The following is a 12,173-nucleotide window of genomic DNA, read 5'->3' as shown; positions in this document are numbered from 1 at the left end:
GTGAAATACAAAGTTGAAATGAACGAATTAACTCATTTTATTCTTCCACCATCAAACCTTTGCTGCCCTCTGCTGCTTAAAAAGCTTCAGTGACACACAAGTGACCAGGGTCTGGTCCATGACCTGTAACCACGGTAACAACAGTCACCGACAGAGCGTGTTGTGTCATGTAAAAGTGTTGTGTCATATTTGTTTATCACATTTAAATAGAACAAAAAACTAATAATACATTTAAAAAAATTGCAATATTACGAGAATGACGTGTTATTTATTTTTATGTATTGTTTTAATATATTATTTTCAGATCGTGTGAAGTTTAATATTTAAACTCAATCACTAAACTAATCACTTGTGTTGTTCCTGCTGTAGAATAATCCCATAGATTATTCTTTTTTCCCATAGATTAAACTCATAAATGAAACTCACAAAAGAATCCCACAGATGATTGATAGACTAATCAGTCATCATCTAACCGCTTCATCCTCCACCAGAGGGTCACGGGGGGTGCTGTCCCAATCTCAGCTCCATCGGGCGATAGGCGGGGTACACCCTGGACAGTTCACCAGTCCATCGCAGGGCCACACACACAGATAGAGACAAACAACCATTCACTCTCACGGTCAATTTAGAGTGTCCAATTCAGCTAATCCTCACACGGCTTGTTTTTGGACTGTGGGAGGAAGCCGGAGAACCCGGAGAGAACCCACGCACACACGGGGGGAACATGCAAACTCCATGCAGAAAGGCCCTTGTTCCAACCGGGGCTCAAACCCAGGTCTTCTTGCTGCAAGGCAAGAGTGCTAACCACTAGACTAATCCCATAGGTTAATTCATAGATTAATCCCACAGATTAAACCCATAGATGAATCCCACAGATTAAATGTATAGACTAATCCCATAGATGAATCCAACAGATTAAACTCATAGATTAATCCCATAGGTTAATTTCATAGATTAATCCCGCAGATTAAATTTATAGACTAATCCCATAGATGAATCCAACAGATTAAACTCATAGATTAATCCCATATGTTAATTTCATAGATTAATCCCACAGATTACACTCATAGACTAATCCCATAGATGAATCCAACAGATTAAACTCATAGGTTAATTTCATAGATTAATCCCACAGATTAAACTCATCAACTAATCCCATAGACAAATCCAACAGATTAAACTCATAGATCAATTCCAGAGGTTAATTTCATAGATTAATCCCAGATTAAACTCAGACTAATCCCATAGATTAATCCCACATATTAAACATTTAGACTAATCCCATAGATGGATCCAACAGATTAAACTCAGCGATTAATCCCACAGATTAAACTCATAGATTAATCCCATAGGTTAATTTCATAGATTAATCCCACAGATCAAACTCATAGACTAATCCCATTGGTTAATTCATAGATTAATCTAACAGATTAAACTCATAGACTAATCCCATAGATGAATCTAAGAGATTAAATTTATAGATTAATCCCATCCTCGTCCCTGCTGTTGTAAGAAAAGACAAACACAGCAGGACTTTTATTTGGAAAAGACATTTAATCCCTTGATATTTGGGCAAACCAAAGTCTACAGGGGCAGAGAGGACAGAGGACAGAGGACTCATGAGCATCTGTTTGTTCTGGTTCCTGGTCCTGAGACCAGGTCTCAGGTGTGAGTCAGTGTGAGTGGACTCTGCCCCCTGCGTCCTCACCCTGTCACCCTCCAAACTCGTACCAGACACAGAGACACAGAGACGTTGTGGTCTTTTTACAGCCTTCATTATTTTTCGTTAGTAAAAATCGTTTCTCACTTTTATGTTTGAGATGTGAACGAGACAAAGGTTTAGTTTTCAAAGGTTACATTAGAATCAGATGAAAGGATGAATGAATGAATGAAGCAGTGACACATATTTGTAATGAGCTCATGAAAAACAAACAACAGCACACTCAGGTGGAGACACATCTGTCCACAGAGACACAAGGAAAAAAACCACATCACATTATCACGTCTTTATCTCACTGTTACACAGACGCCTGTACGCCACTCACACACACACACACACAGGAGCTGCTGGTCCTCTGCTGCCTCGTGTGGTCACGCTGTGTCACTGACGTTAATCTGAACGTTACATTTCAAACAGTGAAGAGACAAAAGAAGACATTTGTACTTTGATCTTGTGTGTGTGTGGTTTACAGACTTCAGTGAGATAAAGTCGTGATCATGTGACGCAGAGATCACGGACTGAGTCTTTAAAGTGAATAACATCATGTTTTCACTGAGTATGTGTGTGTGTCTGGTTCTCAGCAGCAGGGGGCGCTCACAGCGCCTCACACAACCACACATCTAAAAACCTCATCTGCCTCTTTTAGCAGAGCAACATGTCGTCATGACTTCTACCCAGGATTTTGACCAAGCTAAGCTAAGCTAAACTAATCACAATGGCGTCACTTTAAGCCTCATGAGGTGAGAGTGGTGTGGACCGGGTCATGTGACTGACGTGTGTGCTTCAGATGAACAGGAAGGAAACAGTCTAATGTCCATGCTCATGCAGTCATAAAGCACTGTTAATATTCATATATATATTTATATACAGTTCATACGTTCATAACAGTGACGTCATCAAAACATCAAAGAATAGAAGAACGAGGCGAAAACAAGTAAACAATAAACAGCTGATGGATCTCACACACACACACACACACACACGGGTGAAAAACAAAGTTCCCATGTGAACGTGAGGAGATGATAAATCCTGCGACACCAGATCTACAAACTGTTAAAAATAATATTTGTACTTTTTAAAAGTTTTAATGTTTCCACTGATTTCACTTTAAAGGTTTACTTAAGTTAAGTGTGTCTGAAGAAGATAAAGACAGATTTTAGCCTTAAAAAAGCTACAACTCATAAAATGATTAGATCAGCTGAGTCTTTGAGAGGCTAAAACCTGTGTGTTCTCAGCAGCAGGGGGCGCTACCTCCCACAGCCACACAAACCTCAACTCTTCCAGGTCACCTGCAGCACCTTCAGGGTCCACCAGGGGGCTGCGGCTCACAGGTTTAAAGTGAGGCGACTGCGACAGAACCGAGGAGCAGGTTTGAAAAGAATCATAAAAAAAACAGAGAGGTTTTATACGTCGTCTTCTCCGCGAGTCGACGAAATCCAGCAAGCAGTAAATAAGAATGTAGGCGGAGAAAAGAGAGAGAGAGAGAGAGACAGACGGCAGAGTCGTCATCGTCCGTCCGTCCACCGTGATCTTTAGTAGACGGGGCTGTTACGGATCCCGCAGCACAAAACCATACTGAAGATCATCTCAAAGATCTGTGAGCACAACAAACATCCAGTTAGCACACGCCCACGTCACAGCACACGCCCACCTCACATGACACACGCCCACGTCACATGACTCATGCCCATGTCACAGGACATGCCCACATCACATGACACACCCAATAAAAAGTCGCAACATTTGGAGAAAAAGTCTAAAAGGATTAAGGTTTCATATCTCACCATGATTACAGCAACCACCAGGGCGGCGATACCGATCAGGTAGATCTTGTCCGAGAAGAGCTCCTCGATCCTCTGGTGGCAACTCTGTGAATTACAACAACATTCAAACAGGAAGTTAGATTCAAAACAACAACAACAACAAACACGTGACAAACATACATGTGACAGACACATGTGACAAACATGTGACGAACAAACACATGTGACGAACAAACACGTGGCGAACAAACGTGACGAACAAACGTGACAAACATGTGACAAATATGTGACGAACACATGTGACAAACACGTGACAAACACACGTGACAAACACATGTGATGAACGCAAACAAACATGTGATGAACACACGCACGAACACACGCGTGACAAACATATGTGACACGACAGACATATGTAACAAACACGTGACAAACATGTGACAACAAACATGAACAAACGTGACAAACGTGACAAACATGTGACAAATATGCGAGAACACATGTGACAAACACGTGACAAACATGTGTACATGTACATATGTGACAAACATACATGAACATACGTGACAAACATGTGATGAACGCGACATGACAAAACATGTGATGAACATGAACAAACGTGACAAACGTGACGACAAACATATGTGACAAACATACGTGATAAACACACGTGACAAACATACGTGACAAACACATGTGATGAACGCACATGACAAACATGTGATGAACACACGTAATGAACACACGTGACAAACATATGTGACAAACACGTGACAAACATATGTAACAAACACGTGACAAACATATGTAACAAACACATGTGATGAACACACGTTACAAGCATATGTAACAAACACGCGATGAACACACGTGATGAACACACGTGACGAACACATGTAATGAACACATGTGACAAACACACGTAATGAACACACGTGACAAACATATGTAACAAACACACGTGATGAACACACGTGACAAACATATGTAACAAACACACGCGATGAACACACGTGACAAACATATGTAACAAACACGTGATGAACACACGTGACAAACATACATGATGAACACAGGTGACAAACACGTGATGAACACATGTGACAAACATACGTAATGAACACACGTGACAAACACTTGTGAACACGATGAACGGACAAACTTACGGTCTGGAGGTGGTTTTTGGGGCAGATGTCCGTTATTCCGAGTCTGTCAGTGATGCTTGTCAGAATGGCCGTTCCCTGACCTTTACCACAGCAGCTCAGCTGAAACACAACAACAACAGCAGCTTAGCTGAAACACAACAACAACAACAACAACAACAACAACAGCAGCACAGTGAACTTGTGTGTTCATGTCTTTGTTGTACAGAAATGACTGGATGCACAGGTTCGTACCGTCTCGTGGAACACCTTGAGCACAGTGGCAGCAGCTTGTTCCTTGTTCTTGTCCATGGAGAGACTGTCCGTCATTCCTTTGTCGTACACAGAATCGTAGAAGTTGATCATCTCCTTCGACACCTACAAGAAAACACAACGTGTCACACACACACACACACACTGCTGCCTGCCTCCATCACTAAGTTCAAATGATCTATTATGCCAATTCGATTGACCTCAGTCCTCAGACCTCACAAAGTGACCACAAAAGGCAGCATTTTTATTTAAAGAATAGAAGAAAACATGAATACAAGAACTGTGTGGCTGACGGAGGAGCACGTGTGTGATCATGTGATGATCACATGATGATCTGTGTTTAAAGGATTTTCACAAAGTTCTGAAAACACAAATAATTTCAGCCATGAATGAGAATTAATGTCTGAGTTTTGTTCTCACAGTGTCTTTGTGCATGAAGCCCCAGATCCCTGCAGCAACTTCACAGGCAAACAGGATGACGAGACAGGCGAAGAACTGCAGGACACGAGGGACACACGGGAGACAAAAGAGACATGTAATAAAGACATGTTACTAATGTAATAAAGACATGTTACTAATGTTATTAAAGACATGTTACGGATGTAATAAACAGATGTTACTAATGTAATAAACACATGTTACTGATGTAATAAACAGATGTTACTGATGTAATAAACACATGTTACTAATGTTATTAAAGACATATTAGTAATGTTATTAAAGACATGTTACTAATGTAATAGACATGTTACTGATGTAATAAACAGATTTTACTAATGTAAAAAATACATGTTACTAATGTTATTAAAGACATGTTACTGATGTAGTAAACACATGTTACTGATGTAATAAACACATGTTACTAATGTAGGAAACACATGTTACTGATGTAATAAACACATGATGTTTTACTACTGATGTAAATGTTACTAATACATGTTACTAATGTTATTAAAGACATGTTACTGATGTAGTAAACACATGTTACTGATGTAATAAACACATGTTACTAATGTAGGAAACACATGTTACTGATGTAATAAACACATGTTACTAATGTAGTAAACACGTGTTACTGATGTAATAAACACATGTTACTAATGTAATAAAGACATGCTACTAAAGTAATAAACACATGTTACTATGTAATAAAAGCATGTTACTAATGTAATAAATGCATGTTACTAATGTTATTAAAGACATGTTACTAATTTAATATACAAATGTTACTGATGTAATAAACACATGTTACTAATTTAATAAACACGTTACTGATGTAATAAACACATGTTACTAATGTAATAAACACATGTTACTGATGTAGTAAACATATGTTACTAATGTTATTAAAGACATGTTACTGATGTAATAACCACATGTTACTAATGTAATAAACACATGCTACTAATGTTATTAAAGACATGTTACTAATGTTATGAAAGACATGTTACTAATGTAATAAACACATGTTACTGATGTTATTAAAGATCTGATACTAATGTAATAAACACATGTTACTAATGCTACTAAAGGTTCTAGTTAAACTTCAGTCAGTTTAGTTTAGTAGTACAGTTTAATTTTCAGGGAAAGAAGTAACAAGTTTATTGTTTTTTTCTGGATTAAAGCTCCTACTTTTGGTTCCAGATCATGTGACATAACTTGTCTGACTTTAATCAGTGAGTTCTTGGTCTCCACTCTCTGGTGTTTGGGTCACATGATGATGTTATTGGTCTGAATATTCTGGACATAAAGCTGTGAACGTTAAACATACTAACATAAGCTTCAGTGACCTCTGACCTCTGGTGTAAAAGTGAGGATGGTTGTGACTCACAGTTCCCAGCAGACACTGCGACTCCTGGATGGCACCATAACAACCAAGGAAACCGACGACCATCATCACTGCACCGACCGCAATCAGGATGTGAACACCTGAGAGAGAGATGGTGTGAGTATCCATGGCAACACACACACACACACACTTGTATAACCTGGGATTAACTTAAGTAGGGCTGTAACTAATAATAAATATTTGGTATTTTCAAACCAACAGAAACCTTCAGGCTAAGTTTCATAGTTCATCACAGACAGTGTAGTGGTAATATTATTGATATTATTGACAATATTGGTGAGTCCTGGAAACGTTACAGTTAAAAACCAGTGACTTCAGAACAGCTGAACTGTCCTTTAAGATGTTTGTCAAGTCATTTATGACCTCGAGTGGTGCTTTCACTCTCTCTCTCTTGCTTTACCTTCACTCTCTCTCTTGCTTTACCTTCACGCTCTCTCTCTTGCTTTACCTTCACTCTCCTTCTCTCTTGCTTTACCTTCACGCTCTCTCTCTTGCTTATTCACTCTCTCTCTCTCTTGCTTTACCTTCACTCTCTCTCTTGCTTTACCTTTCTTCACTCTCTCTCTCTTGCTTTTACCTTTCCTTCTCTTGCTTTTCTTCACTTTTGCTTTATCTTAACTCTCTCTTGCTTTACCTTTCCGCTTCTCTCTTGCTTGCTTCTCCTTCGCTCTCTCTCTCTCTTGCTTTACCTTCTCTCTTGCTCTCTTGCTTTTCCTCTCTCTCTAGCTCTTACCTCCACGCTTCTTTGCTACCTTCACTCTCTCTCTCTCTTAGCTTTACCTTCACTCTCTTTGCTTTTACCTTCACTATCCTCTCTCTTGCTTTACCTTCACTCTCTCTCTCTCTTGCTTTACCTTCACGCTCTCTCTCTTGCTTTACCTTTCTCTCTCTCTTGCTTTACCTTTCTCTCTCTCTTGCTTTACCTTCTCTCTCTCTTGCTTTTACCTCTCACTCTCTCTTCTCTGCTTTTACCTTCACTCTCTCTCTCTTGCTTTACCTTCACCTCCTCTCTCTTGCTTTACCTTCCTCTCTTGCTTTTATCTTCACTCTCCCCTCTCGAAGTGCTTTACCTTCACTCTCCCTCTCTCTCTCTGCTTTACCCTTCACTCTCCCTCTCTCTCCCCTTTTACCTTCACTCTCCCCGCTCTCTCTTGCTTTATCTTCACTCTCCCTCCTCGTGCTTTACCCTTTCCTCTCTCTCTCTGCTTTTACCTTCACTCTGCCTCTTGCTTTACCTTCACTCTCCTCTCTCTCTCTCTCTCTGCTTTACCTTCACTCTCCTCTCTTACCTTCACCCGCCTCTGTTTTATCTTCACTCTCCCTCTCTCTTGCTTTACCTTCACTCTCCCTCTCTCTCTCTCTGCTTTACCTTCACTCTCCCTCTCTAATAAAACAGTACACACACATTTATGTTAGTAATGCTATCCTTCTCAGGACTCTAACCATGACCAGTTCATGACTAACACTAACCTTAATCTTAACCAGGTTACCAGGTAACCAAGCTGACTTTACTACGACTTTGCTGTTTTTGATGGAAATGATTCACAAAATAAAAGAGTGAAGACTTCATTAATGTTTGGAAAATAGTTCACATTTAAAAATGAGTCTAAATAACTTGTTCATGGTGATTCAGTTACACACACACACAGGAGCCAGTTGTTTTCCTCATGTGTTCATCAGGTGGAACTTCCCTATGAACTGATGAAGTTGACGTAACAATGAAGCCTATGTAATTAAGTCCGACCATTGTTTATGAGACAAAGGCTTCCTGTTGTTGTTGGACTTTATCATTTAAACTAATGTTACATTGTGACAGAACCATGACAACCATAATAACGATGACTTCTTAAACTTTTACCACAATATGACTCAAAACACCTGAATCATAAAATAGCAGAAATGTTTCAAAGTGTTTTTGAAAAAATAAAACATGTCATGAGTGCACTGCCAACAGGTAAGCGCTGTGTGGACTGAGCCGTGCTAACGCTATGACTCCTCTGTGAACACACGTTTAACTCTGTTTCCTTTAATCTACAGTGGGACATTGTTGCTCTTCAGTGACGACACTCTCTGACCAATCAGAGGCCGGCAGTGTGATGATGTCACAGTTTATTATCAGCTCAGCTGGGAGGACATTTTGTCTTCAGCATGTTTGTTTTGTGTGTCACGTTTTTGTCATTTCCTGTTTTATTTTGGTGAGGGTTTAGGGTTTCCTGTTGGTCTGCATTTCGTCCACCTTGTCCTCGTCTCGTCTGATCTAGTTTTGGTTTCTAGTTTCTAGGTTTGTTTTTCTTTGCCTTTTTTTGTTCATGTTTTATAATAAATAAAGCCTCATTTTGATTTCAATGGTACTAATCCTGACACTGGTCCACACAAACTGAACAGACTTTTTGAGGATTAAGAGCTGTTTTTAGGGTTAGAGGCTAGAGACTGTCTCATGTCTTTGAATGTCCTCACAAGGAATGTAAAACCAGCATCTGTGTGTGTGATAGATTTACAGTATTAAATCATAATGTTTCTGTGACAGTCAGACAGAGAGAGAGAGAGAGACAGACAGACAGACAGACAGAGATGATACTGAAGTTTCAAAAACAAAGATGGAGGGAAAACAGTGAGACAGAGCGACTGGAACACTAACCACAACCAGATGGAGGAGAAACAGACGGTGGAAAGAAAGAGAGGAAAGGAAAACTTTGAGGAGGAGGAGGGGTGGAGCCAGGGAGGAGGGGGAGGAGGAGGAGGAAGAGGGGGATGGGCGACTGGTGAGGAATGTTTTCCTGTGCTGGTCTTTTTCTCCTGGTGTTGAGAATGAGAGTCTTTGTGTGGATCACTGACAGAAACACACTTCCACCATAACCTCACAGCAACACTGCAGTACCTGTGCCAGGCCTGTAAGTGGCGCTGTGCACTGTCATCAATTCACCTTTCACCTCAAAGAGCGTCATTTTAATGTTTGAAATGCTGCTGTGAGGAGTGTGAACGAGATACGTACTGATGTAGAAGTATATAACAGTATATAACAGTGTATAACATTATATAACAGTATATAACATTATATGACAGTATATAACATTATATAACATTATATAACAGTATATAACAGTGTATAACATTATATAACAGTATATAACATTGTAAAACAGTATATAACAGTGTATAACAGTATATAACATTATATAACAGTGTATAACAGTATATAACATTATATAACAGTGTATAACATTATATAACAGTGTATAACATTATATAACATTATTTAACAGTGTATAACAGTATATAACATTATATAACAGTGTATAACAGTATATATCAGTGTATAACAATATATAACAGATTATATAACAGTATATAACATTATAACAGTGTATAACATTATATAACAGTATATAACATTAAATAACAGTATATAACATTATATAACAGTATATAACAGTGTATAACATTATATAACAGTATATAACATTGTAAAACAGTATATAACAGTGTATAACAGTATATAACATTATATAACAGTGTATAACAGTAACATTATAACATTATATAACAGTGTATAACATTATATAACAGTATATAACATTATTTAACAGTGTATAACAGTATATAACATTATATAACAGTGTATAACAGTATATATCAGTGTATAACAATATATAACAGTATATAACATTATAAACATATATAGTATATAACAGTGTATAACAGTATATAACATTATATAACAGTAAATAACATTATATAACAGTGTATAACAGTATATAACATTATAGAACAGTGTAACAGTAAATAACAGTGTATAACATCATATAACATTATATAACAGTAAATAACAGTGTATAACATCATATAACATATATAACAGTATATAACTGTATATAACAGTGTAAAACATTACATAACAGTATATAACATTACATAACTGTATATAACAGTGTATAACATTATATAACAGTATATAACATTGTATAACATTACATAACAATATATAACGTTATATACCAGTATATAACATTAAATAACAGTGTATAACAGTATATAACAGTGTATAACATTATATAACAGTATATAACATTATATAACAGTGTTTAACAGTATATAACAGAGTATAACAGTATATATCAGTGTATAACAATATATAACAGTATATAACATTATAAAACAGTGTATAACATTATATAACAGTATATAACAGTGTATAACAGTGAATAACATTATATAACAGTATATAACATTATATAACAGTGTATAACAGTAAATAACAGTGTATAACATCATATAACAGTATATAACATTATGTAACAGTGTATAACAGCATATAAGAGTGTATAACAGTATATAACATTATATAACAGTATATAACAGTGTAAAACAGTATATTACATTATATAACTGTATATAACAGTGTATAACATTACATAACGATATATAACATTATATAACAGTATATAACAGTGTATAACATTGCATAACATTACATAACAATATATATCATTATATACCAGGATATAACATTATATACCAGTATATAACATTATATAACAGTATATAATATTACATAACAGTGTATAACATTATATTACAGTATATAACAGTGTAAAACAGTTACGTACTAACCCTAACCCGTATAACATTACATAACAATATATAACATTATATACCAGTATATAACATTATATAACAGTATATAATATTACATAACAGTATATAACAGTGTATAACATTATATAACATTATATATCAGTATATAACAGTGTATAACATTACATAACAGTATATAACAGTGTAAAACAGTATATTACATTATATAACTGTATATAACAGTGTATAACATTACATAACGGTATATAACATTATATAACAGTATATAACAGTGTATAACATTGCATAACATTACATAACAATATATATCATTATATACCAGGATATAACATTATATACCAGTATATAACATTATATAACAGTATATAATATTACATAACAGTGTATAACATTATATTACAGTATATAACAGTGTAAAACAGTTACGTACTAACCCTAACCCGTATAACATTACATAACAATATATAACATTATATACCAGTATATAACATTATATAACAGTATATAATATTACATAACAGTATATAACAGTGTATAACATTATATAACATTATATATCAGTATATAACAGTGTATAACATTACATAACAGTATATAACAGTGTAAAACAGTATATTACATTATATAACTGTATATAACAGTGTATAACATTACATAACGGTATATAACATTATATAACAGTATATAACAGTGTATAACATTGCATAACATTACATAACAATATATATCATTATATACCAGGATATAACATTATATACCAGTATATAACATTATATAACAGTATATAATATTACATAACAGTGTATAACATTATATTACAGTATATAACA

The 12,173-nt window shown here is 36.1% G+C and overlaps 1 protein-coding gene across 1 annotated transcript; it reads right to left on the bottom strand.

The window, feature by feature from the left end:
• Positions 1-1,534: 1,534 nt before the first annotated feature.
• On the bottom strand, positions 1,535-6,870 carry LOC122762625 (CD81 antigen-like). Its single transcript, XM_044017814.1, has 6 exons — positions 6,730-6,870; positions 5,319-5,393; positions 4,881-5,003; positions 4,650-4,748; positions 3,505-3,588; positions 1,535-3,315 (listed from the first exon to the last, which is right to left on the bottom strand). Exons 1-6 carry the CDS (start codon positions 6,853-6,855, stop codon positions 3,253-3,255), a joined length of 570 nt encoding a protein of 189 aa, XP_043873749.1. The 5' UTR covers positions 6,856-6,870; the 3' UTR covers positions 1,535-3,252.
• Between the last annotated feature and the right edge of the window lie 5,303 nt (positions 6,871-12,173).

Source organism: Solea senegalensis, unplaced genomic scaffold (assembly GCF_019176455.1).
Source record: "Solea senegalensis isolate Sse05_10M unplaced genomic scaffold, IFAPA_SoseM_1 scf7180000015857, whole genome shotgun sequence".
Lineage (NCBI taxonomy): Eukaryota > Metazoa > Chordata > Actinopteri > Pleuronectiformes > Soleidae > Solea > Solea senegalensis.
The sequence above is the reverse complement of the archived record's forward strand: the minus strand, read 5'-3'. Positions and strand labels throughout refer to the sequence as shown.